At 45.3% G+C, this 22,910-nt stretch overlaps 1 protein-coding gene across 1 annotated transcript in view; it reads right to left on the bottom strand.

Moving 5' to 3' along the window:
- CNTLN (centlein) overlaps positions 1–22,910 on the bottom strand; it is a 293,859-nt gene that overhangs the window by 148,676 nt on the left and 122,273 nt on the right. The window contains exons 11-13 of the mRNA XM_066604356.1: positions 21,952–22,077; positions 15,448–15,569; positions 12,702–12,827 (exon numbers count right to left, since the gene is read on the bottom strand). Of these exons, the coding sequence (XP_066460453.1) occupies positions 12,702–12,827; positions 15,448–15,569; positions 21,952–22,077 (374 nt within the window). The remainder of the gene's footprint in view (positions 1–12,701; positions 12,828–15,447; positions 15,570–21,951; positions 22,078–22,910) is intronic.

Consider the following 22,910-nt stretch of genomic DNA (forward strand, 5'->3'; position numbering starts at 1 on the left):
GGTCATGGGGGGGCGCCACTTTATCTAGGGCATGTTTCAGAGTGGTGTTGTAGTGTGCAGCTGCCAAGTTGGGGCAGGAGAGCAGAGAGATAGGGGACAGAGAGGACTGTAGGGAGTCAGCAAAGTATTGGTTGTGAACGGTCTGAAGGTTCCTGTATGTACGGTAGGTAGGAGGGTCTGGGGAGATACTAGGAAGCTTGACAGAGAAAGAGAGGTGGTTATGGTCAGAGAACGGGAGAGGGCAGTTAGTGAAGTGGGAAGCAGAGCAGAGATGGAGGAAGACCAGATCAAGAGTATTGCCATCCTTGTGAGTGGGAGAGGCTGTGAGTTGTAAGAGACCAAGGGAGTAGGTGAGCGATAGAAACCGAGAGGCAGATGGGGGTCCTTAATGGGGATCTTAAAAACACCTAAGATGAGGATTGGAATTTCGCAGGATAGGAACTGGGGAAGCCAGGTGCCAAAGTGGTTCAGAAACAGGCGAGGAGCACCTGGGGGGCGGTAAATGACTGCTACTCGCATGGATAGCGGACGGAGAAGCCGTAGCATATTTACCTCAAACGATGGAAAAGTGAGTGAGGGTACAGGGGATGGGTGACCTGGTAGGTACATTTCAGGGAGAGAAGAGCACCTACTCCTCCACCACGCCTGTTTTCCAGTCTTGGGGTATGGGAGAACTGCAGGCCGTTATAAGACAATGCAGCAGGGAAGGCCGTGTCAGACTGCTGTATCCACGTTTCTGTGAGAGTTAGCTGACTTAGAGATTTAGCAGTAAAAAAAATTCATGGATGGTGGTGAGTTTATTGCATGCTGACTGGCAGTTCCAGAGCGCACATTGGGCTTGAGGGGTGTCTAAGTGAGTCAGGTAGGGGGTAATAGTTAAGATCAGTGGAGGATGGGCCAGGATTGGGAGAGATATCCCCAGCTGCTAGTAGCAGCAAGATAGCGAGGGTGAGCAGATGGTTATTTAGGGGTGCACTTACTTTTGCACTTAGAATTGAATAATCATAATGCAACCCCTTTACTTTTAGGATCTAAAGAATGGTTTAAGTTTGTACGACACTGGAAAGTTAATTAGTGGCAAGTCAGTCAGTCAGTGAATGAATGAATCAGTCAGTCAGTGAGGGTTTCACCTATAGTAACAGGGCAGTGTCAGACTAGCCTACAGAGGGTGCTAGATAGGCATTCTAACACCTAATGGGTGTAGCAGAAATTGGTTGCATAAAAGCCAGTTCCTGCCAGAAGCAAGGCGGAAGTTACAGCTTGGCAGTGCAGGACAGTCTGCAAACAGAGGTCCAGTGTGGACCAGTTGGGTCTGTCACCGGGTCTGAAGGAGGAAGAGATGCCCTCCAGACACCCCAGGAGGGGTTAGTGACAGAACCCTGTGGGTTGTGAACCCCAAGCTTATGTTGGCTTTATATAATCTCGTTGTATGCTGTAAATAAAGGCTGGCAGGAGCCAGATTTAAAGAAAAAGTTCTGTTTCTGGAGCATATTTGTATGCAAGGTGCGCCACTTCCTGACCGTGTGGATGGCAATCCAGAGGCAAGCAGACCCCAACTTGCCACAATATAGATATAGATATATATTAGATAGATATATAGATAAGTGGCTAATCCAGTTAGCAATCATTCCTTCTACCAATAAATATAAGCTCATACCAAAACGGTTGAATGCTTAGGATACAATCACTGCAATATTAGAACTGACAGCGTAGATTGTCGGAATTAAAAATGTATGCTTTGAAGCAAAGGGGCTATGTACATGTTAATAAATACCTAATGAATGCTTGAAAACTCTACACCCTAGTCTGTGTATGAATGTGTAGCTTAGGAGCACTTAAAGATATGCAGGATTATTTTAGAAGAAAACAAAAGTGTAATAATTATATGTTACTGCAAATTTCATACTTAAAGGACCACTATGGCGAAACGAATATTTTTGGTATAACTTACCGTAAAATCTCTTTCTCGTCGCGTTCATTGGGGTACACAGCCAGACCATTGGGGGACCCAGCCAGACCATGGGATATAGCCACTGCCACTAGGAGGCGACACTAAGCAAAAGTGATAGCTCCTCCCACCAGGCTATATCACCCCTGCAGGCACTCAGCTAATTAGTTTGTATGCAAGCAGTAGGAACAGCCAGTGGGAGTACACAAAAAAATTATTTACACTTTAACGTACACAAGTAAAGACATACCAGTCTTCTGGATATATATCTCGTCATCTGTGACCCGAGACCAAAGGGCTCTGCCCTGCTATAACGAAATTAATCCTTGGGAGGGTGCTGTGTCCCCCAATGAACGCGACGAGAAAGAGATTTTACGGTAAGTTATACCAAAAATATTTGTTTCTCGTCCGTATCATTGGGGGACCCAGCCAGACCATGGGACGTACAAAAGCAGTCCTGGAAATAAAAGGGTGGGAATTCCCAGAAAAAAAAAAGGGGTCCCCAGCAGTCAGGGGACTGCCGCCTGTAGAACCTTTCTACCCAATGCAGCGTCCGCTGACGCATATGTATGGACCCTATAGAATTTCGCAAATGTATGCAGGGACGTCCAAGTGGCTGCCTTACATACCTGTAATGCTGAGGCTCCATGCTGAACCGCCCAGGAAGCCCCCACCGCCCCTTGCAGAGTGGGCCATTATCCGGAATGGTGGTGACCTCCCCTTGGCTTGATAAGCCTCAGTCACTAGCGACCGAATCCACCTCGAGATGGTCACCTTCGAGGCCGCAAAACCCTTACGCGGCCCTTTCGGGATTATGAACAGAGTCTCTGTCTTCCGAAAGTCTTTGGTCCTTGCCACATAAATTTGTAGGGCCCTTACCAAATCCAACCGATGCAGTGCTCTCTGTCTCGCATGTCCCGGTACCGGGCAAAACGATGGAAGTACAATATCTTCATTAAGGTGAAATGCTGATACTACCTTTGGTAGGAAACCCGGAACCGGTCTCAGCACCACCTTATCTTAGTGGAAAGTCAGGAAGGGCGGTTCGACTGATAGTGCAGCTAATTCGGATACTCTCCGTATAGACGTGATCGCCACCAAAAAGACCACTTTCCAGCATAGCAGTCTCAGGGGTACGTCCCTGAGAGGTTCAAAAGGGTGTGATAGCAAAGCATCCAGCACCAAATTCAGGTCCCATGCCGGAGTAGGTGGCCTGAACGGGGGTGACGTATGTGCGACCCCTTGAAGAAAAGTCCGCACCGCCAACCTACTAGCGATAGGTCTCTGGAACAGCACTGAAAGGGCTGATACTTGCCCTCTTAGTGAACCTAACTTCAGCCATAATTCTAGTCCAGCCTGTAGAAACGCTAGAATGTTTGCTAGTGAGAATTGCATGGGATGTATCTGGCGGTCTTCACACCAGCTGAAGAAGCGTCTCCATACACGGTAATAAATTCTCGATGATGTCGGCTTCCTGGCTTGGACCATAGTTCGGATAACTGCTTCCGAGAATCCCAGTTTCTTTAATATCGTGGTCTCAACGGCCAGGCCGTCAAATGAAGCGACCTTAAATTCGGGTGGAAGATTGGTCCTTGTGATCGTAGGTCCTCCTGTTCTGGGAGTGGCCATGGAGCGTCGGCCAGCATTTCGATCAGGTCTGGATACCCTACTAGCCTCGGCCAATCCGGAGCCACCAGGATTGCTGGACCTCCTTACCTCTTGAGAAACAGTGACCGACCCCCCTGGATTCTCCAGAGACTTGTCCACCATCTCAGGGCAAGGCGAACCCCTGGCGTTATGGGGATTCCCTGGTCCAACGTCCACTGCGACCTGTTCCAGTGTGCCAGTACATCCTGGAACCGGAAAAGCCAGCCCCCCACCCTGTGAATAGCGGGTGGGAGAAGACCCTCATGCTGATACTCCTGTCCTCGCGTCCCTAGGTGCCTTGGAGCGAGCTCGCCAGGCTGGCCTGGTCTTAAAGGAAGGATTCTTCCTCTGCTCTGCTGGGGCACTTTCTGGCTGCGTCCACTGTCCTGTTGTGGCCCGGGATGTAACCTGCCGAAAGGAATGAAAAAAGCATTTCTTCCTAGATGGCGCCTTTCTTGATCTTCCAGCCCCTTGCGGGAGAGACGTACTCTTCCCTCCCGTAGCGTCCTTAATTAGATCGTTGAGCTTTGGGCCAAACAGTCTCTTGCCCTCAAATGGCAGTTTCGTCAGAACCGCTTTAGATGATGCATCCGCTGACCAGTTTTTCAGCCATAGCGTCCTCCGTGTAGCCACGGACGCTGCTGATGCGCGTGCAACAAATTTGGCTGTATCCAAACTCGCCGCGCAGACGAATCTTCCTGCCTGTATGATCTTTTCAGTGACGTCTAACAGCTCACTGGGTGGGGCGCCTGCCAAAATATTCTTGCGTAGTTGTTTTGCCCATGCCACCGACGCCTTGCTCATCCAGGCTGAAGCGAAGGTGGGTCGCAAGGCGGTGCCTGCCGCCTAAAAAAGTTGTCTTCGCCAATGCATCAAGTTTTCTATCCTGTGTGTCGGTTAGAACCGCAACCTCGGCTGAAGGCAACGCCGTGCTCCTTGATAAGCGCGATACTGGCGGGTCTACCACCGGAGGCACCGACCAGCTTTTGACTAGATCCTCTAAAAAAAGGATAGGCGGCGTCCCAGGATTTACCTGGCTGCCTGAAACGTTTGTCCGGACTCTCCCATTCATTCCCCAGGACTTCTTCAAAATCCTGATGGAAAGGAAATGTTTGGCGAATGCATTTCTGCCGTTTAAATGATACGGTAGCTTGTGGTACCTCGATTGGAGTCTCGGCTACCTGCAGCGTGTCTTTCACTGCTAACACCAAGCTGCCCATTAAAGTGAGAGGCTTGAGAGGCTGAGGAGCATGAGGCCCGTGAGAGGTCCGGATGGGACCTAACCAACCTCCCTGTATGCCGAGACGGCTTAGAATCTTCCCTGGACCTAGGATACGTCCGGGATGTTCCCCTGGAACCATGAGGAGCGTGAAAAGACTCTCTAGAGTGGCGCGACCTAGAGGATCTGAACGACCTTCTGGACCGACGAGACCTGTGGGAAACCCTTTCAGAGCTGCGGGATCTCCGCCTCTTGTGTGACCTTCCCCGCGAACGCTCCGGGGAGGACACCTCCGGATTCCAAACGGCGCAATATTGCTGCCGACGAGCTGGCTAGTCCTGACACTGCTGCGGCCAGGGATCTAGCCCATTCAGGCTCGGCTACCTGCTCTACAGGGGCGGCGGGGGGCACCGGGGTCCCTGGAGCCGATCGCACTGGGATACAGGTTACACAGCGGGGTTCCGCCTGACCGCTGGGGAACTACTTCGCCCTCCCCATAGCCTGACTGGAACCTTCTGGTCTAGGGTCAGACATGACGCAATCCACACCTATATATAACCGCAAGGGGTGGTGGGAATAGGGGTAGGGTGTCTCTGTGTACTGCTGCAAGCGAGTACCCGCAGGGGGGAAACAACACAGGGGAGAGCTGCCTTGGCAGGGCTTACCCCGTCCTGCGGCTGTCCTGGCCCAGCTGGAGCTTCTGGGTCCCGGCGGCCTTCTCGGTGGTACCGACACTGGAAGCTGCCGCCGCTGGAGACTGTCGCCGCAGGTGACTGTCGCCGCAGGTGACTGGTGCTGCTGGAGCCTGGTGATGTGGATGACAAATGCTGCCGATTGGCTGCAGTAAATGCCACTGGAAAGACCTGGGCGACTCACTGGGAAGCAGTTCCTGCAAAAGCTGGGGAACTGCTATCCTGTTACTGTGAGCGGCCATTTTCCCTGCTGGCCGCCTCCTTAAATGTCCCGCACGTCCGAGGTGGGCATGGCCTGCACCGGAAGTGGCTTGTGCAACGCACAAAAGCATCCCCGCAGCTCACTGTGCAGACTGTAGAGTGCAGACCAGCCGAGTGAGGTGGGCGTGGCCTGCACGGAAGTCCCGCCACGTAACCGGAAGTGCCATGTGCAACGCACAAAAGCATCCCCGCGGCCGGCGCCCCGCCCCCGCGGCACCGCAGCTCACTCTGCAGACTGTAGTGTGCAGACCAGCCGCAGGAGCGTGCGTACCGCCGCCGCCGTCAGCAGGACTCCAATGGCTAGCAGCAGCATCCTCCCCCTCCCAGCCCTGCCGGTAAGAGCCCAGCCCCCAATCCCTTAATGTACAGAAGGGAAAAGGGGGGAGGGAAACAGGAGGGAGGGGGGCATAAGCACATGCCTGGGTGAGATAGAGGGTGGAGAGAAGGAGTGAGGAGGGTGAAGGACCAACGACACCTGAAGCCTTGCAATCTGGTGGGGGTCCTGGCAGCCAACCGCAGACTTGAAGGGGGTTTGAGGTGCCGCTCTGTTCCACCCGGGTACGCTCCTACTCCCCTTTCTGCGCTCCAGCAGTGTTCCCCCCTGCGCTCGCCGTCCGAGAGGGGCGCTGCTCCAGAGGGGGGAACCCTATTGCTGGCGCGCCAACGACGCCAATGCACATAGGCAGGGTCGTGCCACCTTATCTTCGCTGGGTAGGGCGCCGCAGAGTGGTGGAGACACCCTCTGCCTGCGCCCTCCCCGGGAGTACAGGAAAGCCAGGGAAAAGCCCCGACTCCCCGTATGCCTGCCATAACGTCCTCCTGGACCTGACATGTCTGCCTCCTTGCTAGACACTAAGCTAAAAACTAATTAGCTGAGTGCCTGCAGGGGTGATATAGCCTGGTGGGAGGAGCTAACACTTTTGCTTAGTGTCGCCTCCTAGTGGCAGTGGCTATATCCCATGGTCTGGCTGTGTCCCCCAATGGTCTGGCTGTGTCCCCCAATGATACGGACGAGAAAACTCATTTTTCCATGCCTGTCACACTCTGCAGTTCTCCTCTGTATATTTCGGGTACATTCATGCTGTATAGCGTTCTGTCTGTCACCATCTTGAGAGTTAATTTTTTTACTTTCAGTTTCACATCTATCCCATGATTCAATGATCATAGAATTAGCCAGGCTTATACCATTTTATCTGCATGGGGGTAATTTAATTATCATTACCTTCTATATTCACCTAAATAAGCTGTAACCCATAAATATACAGTCATGAGAATGAGCTGTGATCTCCTCTATTATAATTGTATGACAGAAACTGTGTGATCATCATCTATAACTGTAACAGGAGTGTTCATCTCCCCTTCAACACAGTTTCTGTGGTAGAACATCACATAGACTATGAAATTAACTAGAAAATGAATCCATAACCCCCATGTAAATCTGAGTTTTCAGAATTGAGATCACCTGAGAATCTGAGGAGAAAGAGGCTGGGAGACTCAGACAGAAAGAAATAACTTACTAAGGTAGCACTCGTCGACTTATATATACACTGATGAATAGCTACATAATGAATGCGTTAAAAAAAAAAAAAAAAAAAAAACAGTGGCGTGTCCCTTCAATCTGTGAGGTTTAGAATGTTTGTATGGAGATGAAGTCATATGCAAACTTATGAATATTTACAACAGGGGTGGAAACAATACTGGATACTTACGTACTGGAAAATCACATAATATGAGTTTTTCAGGTTTAAGAAGTCACATACATATTTTTATCAGATTATTAGGCCGCTATCACATTGAGCACTGTGGTAATCGTGGCACAACGCTCCCATTGATTTCAAAGGGGCCTCGCAGACCTGCGCTCAATTGTTGAGCGCTGTCTCCTGTATTTTTTTCCTTTTTTTAATGCACCTAACTACAATGTTGGGGTGAACCTAACTACAATGTTGGGGTGAACCTAACTACAATGTTGGGGTGAACCTAACTACAATGTTGGGGTGAACCTAACTACAATGTTGGGGTGAACCTAACTACAATGTTGGGGTGAACCTAACTACAATGTTGGGGTGAACCTAACTACAATGTTGAGGTGATGGAATACTGTGCACAGTTCTGGTCACCGGTGCTCAGGAAAGATGTTACAGTGCTTGAGGGGGTTCAAAGAAGGGCAACTAAACTAATACATGGAATGACAGGACTGGACTACCCAGAGAGGCTATCAAAATTGGGATTATTTACTACAGAAAAAAAGACGGCTAAGGGGTGATCAAATAACTATGTACAAATACATGGGGGGACAATACAAGGATCTCTCCCATGATCTGTTTATAGACTGCGATGGTAACGAGAGGGCATCCGCTACGTCTAGAGGAAAGCAGGTTTCATCGCCAACACAGAAAGGGGTTCTTTAATGTAAGAGCAGTGAGACTGTGGAACTCTCTGCCTGAGGATGTGGTGATGGCAAAACCCATAGAGGAGTTTAAAAGGGGACTTGATGTCTTTCTGGAGCGGAAGGATATTACAGGATATAAATCTTAGGTTAACTGTTAATCTGGATACACAGGCAGGTAGGAACTATTAGTGGTTGATCCAGGGAACAGTCTGATTGCCATTAGGGAGTCGGGAAGGAATTTTTCCCCCAAATGGGCTAATTGGCTTCTGCTCTTGGGGTTTTTTGCCTTCCTCTGGATCAACAACACAAGAGGATAAACAGGCTGGACTAGATGGACATTGTCTTCATTCGGCCTTACAAACTATGTTACTATGTTAAAAAGCGCCTTACAAACTATGTTACTATGTTAAAAAGCGCTGTCAAACACTATGCCATGCATTCAAAAGTGCCCTTTGAAATCGCGGTAAACTGCTGCGGTTTCGAGTGACGTTTATTTGAACACGTGTGAGAGTGGCCTTAGTGTTTACAAGCTCTCTCTCTTGTGATGATCCAACCAAACAAATGCCTACATCTTAGCTTTATTGTTCCACGTTAAGAAACGTTTAGACGTAACAATTATCATTCTTTGCTGCCCATCTTAACAATTTTTTAAAGAATAATTATTTAAACGCAAGACAAAGATTGAACGATCTACAAGAATCTTCACTTTTAATTCGGCGTTCAGTTACAGTCGGCATAAAAATCATCGTTGGCTTGTTCACTTTCGTTAGGTTTAAACACTCCCCGCTCTCACATAGGACTGTGCAACACTGAAGTGAACGATTCTCAATGATGATCTGCCTATCTAAACATTCTGCACGAACGAGTCAGCGGTGATGTTACTCGCTCGTTCAAACGAGAATCGGCTCGTCTAGTGTGACATGTGAGTTGGGAATGAACCGAATAATGAGATTAACAAGTAAAGTTTCTGGTTTTCAGCAAATATAAATAAATAGTTGTTAAACCAATACCGGCCAAACAGCATTATAATTTAAATATACAAATCGGGTGGTGAAAGCCTTGCACGGGCGTTCGCTAAAAGTCCCCTAATTTTACCAACTTTCTGTTAATTTGCAGACAGTCAAGAAATATACAGTAGCAATGCAATGCTGCAGAATGAAGGGAGAATATAGAATGGGAGGAGGTTCAATGAGCATAAAGCAAATTAAGCAGCTTGTCAGAGAGACCGTTATAGTGATATTGCATGTGCAACTATAGCTCGCTGACCGCTACAAGACTGCATGGTCAGAAGAATTAGTTTGCACACCTTACACATATAAATTATGAAGGAAGTTAAGCTAATACACATCGGTGAGAGGAAAATTGTTTTCCGTTGAGGTCTCTTAAAATAACAAAGTATTTCTCCTTTTCCGGGATGTGCTTAAAACTCTCAGATTTATGGTAGATCAAAGCGGGGAGTATCATGTTTTCACAAGCGTTGAGTATTCTTCCCCAACTTTTCCTCTGACTGCAGCTAAGATATCTGTGTGATGGGGATAAGCAATAACCCCAAAGGACAGGCGGTACGCAGTAAGAAAGAAAGCAAACTCCCTGGTGCTTTTTGCAGGTCACTACCAAGGACCATGTTAGCAGATCCACACCAGACCCTTAACAGGCAGCTCTGCTGGTAGCAGTAATTAGCTTGGGCAGATCTGGCTCGGAGAGTAGCAGCAAGGCAACATCATAATGAGCTCAGCTGGGATTAGCAGGACAGGGCAGGGAACCAAGAGAGCTGAGGCATTCTGCATTGCGTATGTATCAGGGAGATCAAACGAGCATGGCTGCCTAGGTTATCCCCTCACCACCTCGTTCCCGAAATGAAGCAAGGCAGTGTGTAAAATACAGACTAATGAAGAGCGACACCTCCAACAGATGAGAGCCACATTAATTAACACAATCCCTGAATACTGCAGTATTATTTCAGCTACTGATTTGCCGTATGTGTCACTGAACTGAGAAAAAACAAGGTTTAAAAGGAGGGGGGGGGGGGGGGGGGAGAAAACTTTATTATCAATAGTTAGATTATCACACAAATGTACCTAACTCTACAGTCGAGTAAGTGGAATTAAAATATATTTCAGCTCAGACAATAGATAACTGGCTGAACCAAGGAGGCGCTGCACACTGAGAAACGTGTGCAAACAGAGATGGGGTGGAGAAGGACGACCTGCATATTGTCAATATTTAAAGCTCGTTCTATAATAGAATTGGAGGGGTCGGCACTGTTGTCGAGCAGGCGGCATGGCGGGGTACCTAGGATATTATGGTGGAGATGGCATTAAACACAACTTTAGGCTGCACACATTGTGTGGTCTGATGCACATTTTTGTAGGTGTCAGATGGCCCTCAACTGACTCCAGGTAACGCACTTCAGCGTAGAACCAAAATATTCATTAACTCCAGCAGTAGGGCTCTTCCATACAAGCCTTTTCATCATGGGCAACAGTATGTGCAGAATCTATATAGGGCTATAGATTGCAAACAAAACAGTCACCAATCTGCCCAGGATATTGGAAATCGTGACAAGCTTATCCAACTAGCCCCGTCACCTTGTAGCGGTAATGGAAGAAGTTTCTCTTCTTCATCTAGAAGAAGTGCCGCACGTCTGCTAGTTGATCTATCCCCTTGACAAAATGCTGCCCACCGGGGTTGGAAAGGGATCTACATTAAAGCTGTCTGCCCTACTGTGTTCCTCTAACTGCCTGCTGTAAGTGATAAAAGTTGCCCACGTCATCAGCTGGGGGTGGGGGAAACATGTCTGCCCATTGTTATTGGATTGGGGGAAGAGGGGCGCCTGGATATTTTTATTGTGACTGGAAGAGAATAAGGTGTCTGCCCATTTTTATTCTGAATGCGGAAGAAGAGTGTCTGGCTGTCTTTATTGCGATTGAGGGAGAGGGGTGCCTTGCTGTTTTAATGTGATAGGGAAAGCATGGGGTATCTGGCCATTTTTATTGTGATTTGGGAGCTGGGGCACGTATGAAGCTTTTATTGGGGAGGTGGGGCGCCTGGAAGTCTTTTCTGTGATTGGGGAGGTGAGGCACCTGACCATCTTTACTGTGAGTGAGGGAAGAAATTGCCTAGCTCTTTCTGGTGATTGTTGGTGAAGGAAGCATGATGGCTGCCTTTATTACAATTGGGGGAAGGGGTAGCCTGTTTTTTTGTTTTTTTTTAATTGACTAGGGAATGGGAATGTGCAACTGCTGCTAATGTGATTAAGGCCAGGGGTGGAGTGAATGGGTTTGGATCCTTGTAATGCGGGTTTCTACATCATCTATATCTACTAAATCAGGTATAAACAAAGCATACAAAAGAGTCAGTACATTATTCTTTCATAATGGCTTATGCTGCTCTATATAGGCAAACAAACTGTTGGAATGCATCTTTAATAAAAACAAAGCTGCATCAGGGCTCACACTCACTGGCGTTTATATTTCTTGTGCTGCGAGACCGAGTGAAAACGCTGCGATATTGCCAGTGTTTTCAACGGGGCAAGCGGCAGCAGCGCTAGCCCCATTAAAACCATAGGTAGAATATCGCGCACTTCTGCCACAGTTGTGACAGCTGTGGCAGAAGTCCAGCATGCCATCTCATTGCTTTCAATAGGGTCGGCGCTGCTGCGGGCCCCATTGAAAGCAGTGGTTTTGTGGCAACCCCTGCAGCATGATTTTCGTGAAAGGGCTTAAAATATAAGCCCTTCCCTAAAAATCATCCCAAGCTGGTTATAAAAAAACAAAAAAAGACTTTACTTACCTCTCCGCCGCTCAGACGCGTCCTCCAGCTGGCTCCCCAGCACTGCTGTCCAGCACTTTCAGCAGGCGGGGATTTATAAATCCCCCCCCCCCCTCCTGAAAGGGCTGTGCTGATTGGCTGAGCACTCAGCCAATTACAGGCAGTGCTTAGCTATTCATTGATAAAGGGGATCCACAGCTGTGACAGCTGTGGCAGAATTCCGCGATATTCTCCCCATGTTTCAATGGGACTAGCGCTGCTGCCGCTGGCCCCATTGAAAGCACTGAGCGATATCACAGATTTCTTCTCTGCGATGTGAAGCTCTGCTGAAACATCGCAAATGAATATGAAACCATTGAAAATCATTGGTTTCATTATCATCGCTGTCGCATTGCAGAGCAAAAAAAACGCAAGTGGGTGTGAGCCCTCAGTCTGCTAAAGGAATGGGTAGCAGCATTACTCGACCAGATGAATACGTTCAAGACTGCTCACTCTGGTGATTCTGTTTTCTGGCAATACCTAGATATACTCAATTTAATTGAGTGGGTGGACATTAACCTGTTGCAGAAACACAAATGAGGACACCCTCATAATAGATAGGTGCAGGAGAAACGACACTAAAAAACAGTAGGTTAACGATGTAGGTGGATACAATAAAACCCATGTGCAATTAACTGCCAAGAGCAGGCAGCATAAATAAAAACCATAATACATTAGAGCACAAAGATGTAAACATTTGCATCCATGAGAGCTCAGATAAAGAACGGTACCTACTTTTCAACCAGTAGCTTTTTGTTTTCCCTTTTAAAGTAGGCAAGTTCATTCCAAACCGCATCCGAGTCTTCTTGTCTAAGTTGAGAAGGATCTGCACGACTAAGCCGACTCTTATGAAACTTCTTCCTATACAGTTTAAGAATCCAACACAGATTCATTCAAATGCCCATAACAAGGGAAATGTGACCAATAAAGGTCTACATAAATGTAAATATGGTTACACCAACTAATAAAAACTAAATACAGTGATTGGAAGTCATATTTTTAATTAGGTTCTCTATTTTTATTATCCTAATTAAATCACTTTTCTAAGACAAAAGTGTATTATGGACAGATATACGGGCATGAGAGCGCTATCAAAATAATGATAAACGTGAAGGCAACAGAAGTACTATAACCGCTTCACACAATCCAGCGTTAATTAATGTGGAATGTACGGAGGGTTAGTATAGAGTGCGCTCAATTTGCCCAGCCTGCTCTATATGCGGCAAGGTCAGAGACAACTTCGATCCTGGCCATTTAATCATTGGGATGCCAGGATCAAGCTGACCCCAGCATTTGAGTGGCTGGACAGAGGGAACCTCTACTGTGCACCTCTTCCCCTCCGTCCTGGATTTCAGCCTACATTATTAATAGGCTGATGTTAAAAGTACAATGTGCTTCAATACAAAAGTATTGTAGTATATTGTACAAGCAATTAGACGATTGTGCGTTTAAGTCACCCAGTAGGACCAAAAAAAAGCAAAAGATTAATGAAGTTTTTCAGAGTAATAAACAATAAATGCATTAAAAAAAAAAAACATTTTTCCAGTATACACATTAAAAATATCAACACAATAAAAAATGTAACAATTTGTATTGCTGTGTCCTTAAAATTCAGTCTATTAAAATATCACATTATGTATCCTGCATAGTGAACGCTGTCAGAGGAAAAAAAGATACACAACAGAATTGCACTGTATGAGGCCTACAAAAAGCAAGACCTTTTATACAGCTATGCCAATAGAAAAATAAAAAAAAACTTTAAAAAAAATGAAAAATCTCTGGGTTAATCCCTCTAATTAAACACTATTTATTCAATGAATCTTTATAATTTACATAACAGGAACAAATGCACAGTAACAAAGCCCCAAGAAATAATGGCCCTTTTACACGGGGCGATGATCGTTCAGAATACAGAGTGGGAATCTGACCGATAATTGTCCCGTGTAAAAGCATGTAGCGACTGAACAAGAATCATTCAGTCCTTTAGTTTCTGCATGCAGAAAAGTGAATGACACGTCGTTCAGTGTAAACAGCAGTCGTTCACTTTTGAACAACTGTCTGCTTACTGCGAGGTTTGGGAAGAACCCCGACCCGCTTCGACTCCATTCTGTCAGCGCTGTGAGCGATACCAACGATGCTTGTTGCTGTGTAACAGAATAGGAGCGAGCATCACTAGGATGCACTATCGGACATCATTTGCCCAACAGCTTGTCCCGTGTAAAAGGACCATAAGGCTATTTACAAAAGGTTGGCTAAAATATCACAACTAATCCAAAAGAAAAAACACTTGCAAAGTTTAACATACTGTAATTTCATACTTGCATTTTGGGGATTTCAATCTAGATTTGTAGTCTTTTTGATGCAAAAGTAGCATAGTTTATTGTGCTAATCTTGCCAAACATATTGGAAGACCTGAGATCACATTACAGATATTCCCCTACTTGCAAACAGGTTCTGTTCCAGGAACCTGTTCGCAAGTCTGAACAAATGTTTGTATGGAGCGGGATCGTGGGTGGATCCAGCTCCATACGTTATCGGGTGCAGGCTGTTCTTACAGCGGGCACCCGGCGGCAGCAGTTCCGACGAGCCGCAACGCTCGTCGGAACTGTTAACACTTTAAATTCTGCTGTCAGAGCGGTATTTAAAGTGTTAACAGTTCCGACGAGCAGCGTGGCTCGTCGGAACTGCTGCCGCCGGGTGCCCACTGTAAGAAACAGCCTGCACCCGACGTTCAGGGGGCCCGTACAGTGTCCCGCGATGAGATCGAGGGACGCTGTACGGTTGCTAGGCAGCCGGGGGCCTCCTGAAAGGCCTCAGGGCTGCCTATGCCTCACGGCTTGATAGGCGCTCTGCATAGCAGCCCTAGGGCCTTTCAGAAGCAACTGCACAGTGTCCCGCGATGTGACCGGACAGGCTTCTCTCAGGCTTGATAGAAGCCTGCCCGGTCCCTACACAGTATGATGTAATGCCGAAGCATTACATCATACTGTGCAGGACAGATTGTTCGTAACTTGCGTAGTTCGTAAATCGAACGTTCGCAAGTCGAGGACCGTCTGTATAGTAAATAGGGTTCAATTAGCGCAAGTTTGGTCATTCTGATTTTTTTGCAACAGTCTTGCAACTTTCAAAAGTTGCATCAGTTCTACAATTTCTACCAAATCTTCAGCCGTGTAATACTACCCCAAAAGTGAAGCATTGGTCAAGTAACTTTTCAGAAATATTGAAGCAGTGGGTGATGGATTGCATACAGTAGTTACCATTTTGGAAGCTGCAGCCCTGGGTGGCACATAGAATGTATCGATAAATACACGTAGAAGAAGTTGAGGCAACTGATCTACCTCAATTCATCCAATATTCAAGAGCATCAAAAGTAGTTATGAACTGAAAATCCAATTGAAAACAACCTAGAACTAGATCCATATCCAATTAAAGATACAGATGTAGCAATCTTTAACAGAACTGGTGTATTATGCTAACTCACCTTGCTCCATCGCCTTCAGTCTGTTCCATTTGCTCTTTAACTGTCCTGTATGCCGTCTGCAATGCCAATAACCTCTGCTTACGTTGTTCATGCGCTTTACGTACCTCTTCATTCTCCTGAACCTTGAACAATAGAATGTTATTCTGGATATTAATGCACTGAACACAATGACAATGTGAAGCAACAAGTACTGTAAGCAGAAATAAAAGGGTATAACTAATGTAAAATAAGTTATCTACAGATAAACTCTCAGCAACGTTTAAAGTCTAATCATAGTATAAAAACATTTTAACAATTCAGTCAAGAATGAAAGAGTTAAACGTGTTGGCCTGCTAAAAAGTCTGATATTGACTTGCAGAAATGCTGCGTCCAAATAGGTGGCGCTGCAGAGGTATTGCTTCATCTTCTCGTTTGCATATTTCCCAGAAGAGCATGCATGGCCTTATAAGCCTCCTCACACCTTCTAGGTGCCCATCCTAAGGAGAAATGCTACCCTTCCTGACTCACATCTATAGGCTTCTCATAAGCCAATCCAGGAACCTAAAATACACTGATGAAGGGCAATCACCCAAAACCTTCTGTCTGTGCATGTTTTTTTTCTGCTGGAGAAGATTGGGAAGTGTGAGCCAAAGCCGGAATCATTGCTATATGGCATATCCAAAGGTCTGGTACTAACTTGCAGGAATCCTACCTTCCAATAGGTGGCGATGCAGAGGTATTGTTCAATCTTGTGTTTTGTAGAGAAAGCCATAGCTGAATAGTTCTGGTGGCAGTTAATAATAATAATTCTTATTTGTATAGCGACAACTTATTCCGCAGCACTTTGATGCATGAGGGAGCTCAATCAGAGCGGGGTGGAGTGGTACAGGGGATGTGGCACAGGGAGTATACAGGGGGGCGTCATTTGAGGGGGGGACTAAATCAGGAGAGTTGGTATGTTTCTTTGAAGAGGTGGGTCTTAAAGAGGGCACGTCTGAAATTCTGCACGTCAGGGATTGCCCAAATGTCCTGGAGGCAAGCACGTGAGGTTCGTATTTGGGGGACGTCTAGTCTGACTGTGTTTGCACAGCAAAATGTGCGAGATGGCCGATGTATGGACAGGAGGGAGGTGATTTACGGGGGCGCAGCGCCATGGAGAGCTCTGTGACTGAGAGTGAGGAGTTTAAATTGAGTTCTGTAATACATGGGCAGCCAGTGCAGCAACTGGCATAATGCAAAGGCATCTGAGAAGCGGCTGGATAGGAATAGGAGTCTAGCTGCCGTATTTAGTATGGATTAGAAAGGGGAGAGTCTGCTGCGGGGAAGGCCAATTAGCAGAGAGTTGCAGTAGTCGAGTCTGGAATGGATGAGGGCAACAACCAGTGTCTTTAGCGTGTCTGTGGTCAAGAACGGGCAGATTTTTACAATGTTCCTGAGGTGCAGGTGGCAGGTTCAGGCCAGAGATTGGATGTGGGGGGTGAAGGAGAGATGTGATTCCAATGTGACCCTTAGACAGTTTATCACCAGGGGGAACAGAAGTTTTGGGCACTGAAATTTAGTGTGCCCAGTCCTTCATTCCATCCACATCATCTAATGGGGTAAAGTTAATGAAATCCATGGATTTGGACGACTGAAGTCTAATATGTATGGTGTTCTATAGCTCAGGTAGTCAAAAGGTGCAACAAATTCATCATCATGGCACAACACTATATAATGGATATGGCACATCTTGCATGAAGTTAGACACTTTTGTATTACTTATGCTAACTAGGTTAACTTACTTTAGACCAATAATTTACGCCTAAAAACTGGCAAAGGCCAATAATAAACTTGACACAAATTTAGACTCCACAGTGAGGAAAGGGCAGATTTAGATGTTTTAGAGTGAGCAAGTGACTGAATATGGGGATTGAAGGTAAGGTCAGAATCAAATATGACCCCCAAGACAGCAGGCATGCTGCAGAGGAGTTATGGTGGTACCACAAACTGAGATGGAGATATTGGGTTTAGGTCGATCAGTAGATGCTGGAAACACAAGTTGTTCAGTTTTTGAGAGCTTAGATTTTAGTTAGAGAGATGACTTTGTTAGAGACAGAGGACAATCACTTGCATTTTGTAGAAGCAAGCATGTGATATCATGGGAACTAGTATATAATTTGGTGTCTTCAGCGTAGAAATGATTTCAAAACCCATATCTACTGCTAGTTTCTCCAATGGGGGCCATGTAGACGGAAAAGAGGAGAGGGCCAAACCTTGGGGAACCCCAACAGCAAGGGGAAGATGAGAAGAGAAGCTGAGAAGTAGATATTGGGTCGTCAATGGGGATGTTGAAGTAGCCCAAGATGAGAATTGGAATTTCATAGCTTAAAAAGTGGGGAAGCCAAGCAGCAAAGCGATTGAGAAACAGACTGGGAGTGCCAGAGGATGGAGGAGGATGAAAGAGTCAGAGTTGTGGACCTCAAATAAGAGGAATGTGAGCGAGGGTACTGGGGGAATGACCTGGAAGTTGCATTGTGGAGAGAGAACTCCTACTCCTTCCCCACATCTGTTCTCAGGTCTGCGAGTATTGGAGAAGTATAGAGCCATCATAGGATAGAGCAAAAAGGTAGATGGTGTCAGACTCTTGAATCCATGTCTCTGTGAGAGCCAGCAGGACTAGAAATTTTGTAATGAAGTCATCGTGGATGGTGGGGAGTTTAGTGCACACTGACTGACAGTTCCAGAGCGCAAATTTAAAGGAGACAGGGAAGAGTGAACAGTAAAAGGTAACTGGATTAGTGAAAGGGGTGGGGGTTCTTAGGAGAGGCAGATAAGTTCACTAGTGAAGACAAAAGGTGAGCTGAGGTTAGGAGAGATGTCCTCTGCAGCTAGTAGTAGGAGAGATTGAGCAGACGGTTGAAAGATTTGTGGGAACAACTCTTCTATTTAACAGCGAGGTCAGGTGATTTGAGGCAGTTTAGGACAGTGAAGAGCGTGTGTGACCTGTGTATGGGTGACAGGCTGTGGATAGAATACACTGAAGGTGGAAATTGGCTGTTCAGTTGTGAAGTAGAGAGCTATCAGAAAAACAGAAGCAATAGTAATGGGCCAAGGTAACTTGCAAGTCGCACTGTGACCCCACTGGCCTTAAAGTGTGAGGTCGCAGAGATACACGGCAAGCTTTGGTCATGTGACCCCCATGTTGTGGCCAAAACTTGCTGCGCAACTCTAGCCCACTTCTTACAAATGCAAACGTAAGTATATTTGTGGAACTGTATCCATGTACTATGTTCTGTTATGTATCTATGTAGTAAGTTTGGTTCTGTTATTGCATGTATATAGTAAGGTCAGTTCTGTTATTGCGTCTATATAATAAGCTTGGTTCTATTATCGTCTCTGTGTAGTATCCTTGTATCTGTTATATCTATATAGTAATTGTGGTTCTACTTTCATATTGTCGTGGATTTACTTTGTGTCCAACAACTTACTCAATTAGGAATGTTTACACCCTTCCATATTAATTCTGAATTGATAATGCGCATAAGAAGTTTTCACACTGACACAGGTTCAGCATGTATAAGCTTCCTCAATTCTGCTTTAATGTTGGGGGCGCAGCCTCTTTTAAAAGAGTTTAACATATCTGCCCATCTGGGCAGGTCAAAAGATTACATAGATACAACGTATTGTTTAATTATTGGATAAGCATCTTGCAATTCTTCCATCCTCCGGTCATCTGTGATTGGCCATCAGGTGGTGGATGGGATGAGTGGGTTGTCTTGGACCCACGTGTGGTTCCTTCGATATGACTGGATGTTACATCATGAATTAGTAATTGCACAAACCTCCCATGTTATTTGCATAAGTTTCCAGTAAATTTGCTTGGGTAATTATTGCGGTATCTAAGAGCAGTACTTGTCTCAAGTGCGGTTATCTATGTCTGATCCTACTTCTAAATTTACAAAACAGATGGAAAATGTAACGTGTTTACACTATATATTATCTTGTCAGCGTTTTGAGAACAGAAGTTTCATTAAAGGAAGTATTGCATATTGCGTAAATGTAAGAACAGAAGGCAAACATGACATTTGGTTATACCGAGTGTTAACTCATGAATACAGGTCCAATGTCCACTACAAAAGGCCCAAAACCCAATATAGCTATATTGGGTTTCCACCACAATATCTATGTAGTAAATTTGGTTCTGTTTTCTAATCCATGTAATCTGCAAATGTCAGATTGTTTTAGAACTTTAGTCAGGGGTCCCATAATTTTCTTACAGCTAGTGCCCTTACTAGCCTTAACCCACCTGAGTACATGCAAATGTAAAGAAGATTATGACAAACTTTGTTTTTTGCATTGCCTTTTGCAGATCGTGACTGTCTCCATCTAGGACGTGAACTCCTCCTTTTTGACTGAGTCTTTTTAATTAGAGCAGAATTAAAGTGTTTGTCTATCTGTGAACTACTGATGACATGTCCTCAGGATAGGTTACCAATAGTTGAATGGTGGGTGTCTATCTGGGTCCCCGGTTTGCTACCACAGTTTAGGAAGCCAGAAGCAGGAAGCAATGTATGTTTTACAGCACCAAATTTGATCTTGTAAGCACTGTTCCCATTGAATTAAAAGGAAGCCACAAATACAATGCCAACCTGAGCTGCTACAAAGTATATGGAGCTAACTGTTTCCGTAGTCATCGCTAGGGAGATATGAACCAACCAGTGGGCACACAATTCATAAGTGGTACTCCCATTTTAAGGAAAAAGCTTGCATTTGTAAGAAAAAAAATCACCCGGCTGGCCACCAATAAGGGTGAAAACAGTGGAGCGTGTCCGTGCAAAATTCACAGACAGTCCTGAGAAATCTATGGTCAGAGCAAGCAGAGAATTGGCATCTTGCAGCCGACCGTGTGGCTGATTCGGCACAAACATTTGCCATGTTATCCCTACTGACTGCAATCATTACCAGGCCTGGAAACAGACAACAAACTGAGCAAAGTTCTTTCAGCGAGAAACTTTTGGTTTAATGGAATCTTGAGTGTTTAGTGATGAAGCCGCCTTCCACCTTTAAAAGGCACAGTTAATAAACATAATGTCAGAATCTGGAAGAGGGAGTCCCATCCACCCCCCAATTTCACAATGTAGTCATAAGTGAACTCAATAGGCGACTACCAAACAGATGGATTGGATGTGCAGGTTGTGACAATAGTAAACTTCTTCCTTAGCCTCCACGTTCCCTGGACCTAAAATCCTGTGATTCTTTTCTCTGGGGGAGTGTTAAAGATAGAGCCTTCACGCCTCCTTTACCACCCACCATGCATGATCTGCAAGTACGCATCACAGAGGACATTGCATTGGTCAATTGTGATATGCTACAACGTGTATGGCAGGAACTTGACTGCAGGCCTGATGTGTGTTGAGTGACAGAGGGCGCTCACATTGAACACAGCTGATGTGGATAACATTTTTGTTGTGCAACAAAACTTTCTGAGTTTGTATTTCCATTGTTAACAAAAAAAATTATGTTTCTGATTGTCATTAAACGTGAGTTATGAGTGTTTCAAATCGGAAAGATCATCTGTAATAACACTGTACAAAGAACCTCACATTTAAAGTAGAACAGATATGACAGTGATGAAATTGAAGAGGCCTAGTCATGGGATACAGCCAGCAGGCGGACTGTATCCCATGACGTTTTTGCCATACTCCCCTCTATATACCAGAACAGGCTGTTCATAAGTCCAGCTACTGACGCTCTCAATGTCAAGTAGGTGGTCCCCACCACTCACTGCCGATAGATGACGTTGAATTGTCAAATTAAGTCCATCGTCACTAGAGATGAGCGATTATACTCGGTAGAGTGATATACTCGAGAGAGAGCAGCACCTCTTCGAGAGAAGATTCGGGGGGGGCCGCAAAGTGAGCAGGGGTTGCAGAGGGAATCGGGAGGGAGAGAGAGAGATGGATCTCTCTCACTCTCCTCCCCGCTCCCCCTCGCTGCCCCCGAATCTTCATCGACGAGCCAGCAGGTACTCGAAAAAGGCGATGCATACTTACAGAGTATGCTCGCTCATCTCTAATCGTCACCCTATGACACTGAGTTATGGGTACTACACAGCTGACACACGGACAGTGCCAGGAGCCGGACCTAATGTGATTATGAAGGAGAAAAAAAAAAGGGGATAGATTCAGCTGGAAGCCATGCAGTCAGAATCTCATAGAATACAGGAAAAACCTTTTGTGTGCAAATGGAAAACACATGGTAGCGTAGTATGGGCTGCAAAAAGGGTACTTACTTTTTTTTTTACTCTTGCATAACTTTTTGATAAGAATAGTTTTTTTTGTTTTTTTTTATAATGTACATTTTCTTACTCAAAATATTCTAGAAGTAATTGTACTTGGAGCGGCATTAAAATACAGCGAAAGCCTAAGTCCACCGTTTATCCTAATGAAACGCCCCTAGCTCAATTAGAAAACTATTTTTGACTAAATGCAGAACTGCAGGTTTTAGGCAGGTAGGCCGAGGTTTATATGGCTTTATAGCATTCACCTTAATCTGCAATGTCTTCTCTAAATGTTCAATCCGCTTTTCTGCTATCTTAAGCTTCTTTAACTCTTCTGATTCTCTGGAAAAGCCCTTTGGGGACAAAGACCTTGAACGTTTCACAGGTTGCACCTGGAGAATAAAACAAGGACATGGTTGAAGGAGTTGAACATTGGATTATGAAAGACATGCAAAATTAAAGAACAAGTAATTGAGAATACTAATAATGAATTATAAAAAAAAAATCCTGCCTGGAATACTGGAGAAATAACAAGCAGAATTACCACAGTGCTACCGCTAAAGGTTTCTCTGTGACTCGTTAATGAGAATATTCATTTACATTTACATTGTTTCTTTCAGAATAATGATGTCCCATTAGGGAAGACTAAAGGGTTATAGACTCAGGAATGTAAGAAACCTCATTACAAAGGAGGGGATAGAGGATGGTCTAATTGCTCTATAAGGGTCCAAGGTTACACTTGATAGGACAACCGGAAACAAGAGGGAAAGGATTTTTTTTCCCTTTGAAATAGTTTAACACACTGTGAAGAAGAAGGAACAATATGCTTGAGGAATATAAATACAACAGACAGTGCATCTTATAGTGTAATGACCATATGGTCATTAACTATAATGTAGCTAACTAGAGACATGAATATGTGTATCCATTATATACAGCTTTGTATAACAATCTGCTAACAGATATATAAAAAAGTAAGGCTATTAAACAACAATGGCTTCTTGTACTACACATAACTTTTTCTGCCTTACACACTGTCCTTATACAGAATCATCTGAATAACCGGCATGGGCACAATCCTATTAGCTGACATGCTATGTACATTAATGCTGAAGTCCTGTGCCTTTGCTAATGCTGGTAATTATATAAAATGTACAATAAGCGCTGGTGCAATTTAGAAAAATCTAACAAAAATGGGAAAAGTTTGCTCTGGTTATGAAAAGAT

Source organism: Eleutherodactylus coqui, chromosome 5 (assembly GCF_035609145.1).
Source record: "Eleutherodactylus coqui strain aEleCoq1 chromosome 5, aEleCoq1.hap1, whole genome shotgun sequence".
Lineage (NCBI taxonomy): Eukaryota > Metazoa > Chordata > Amphibia > Anura > Eleutherodactylidae > Eleutherodactylus > Eleutherodactylus coqui.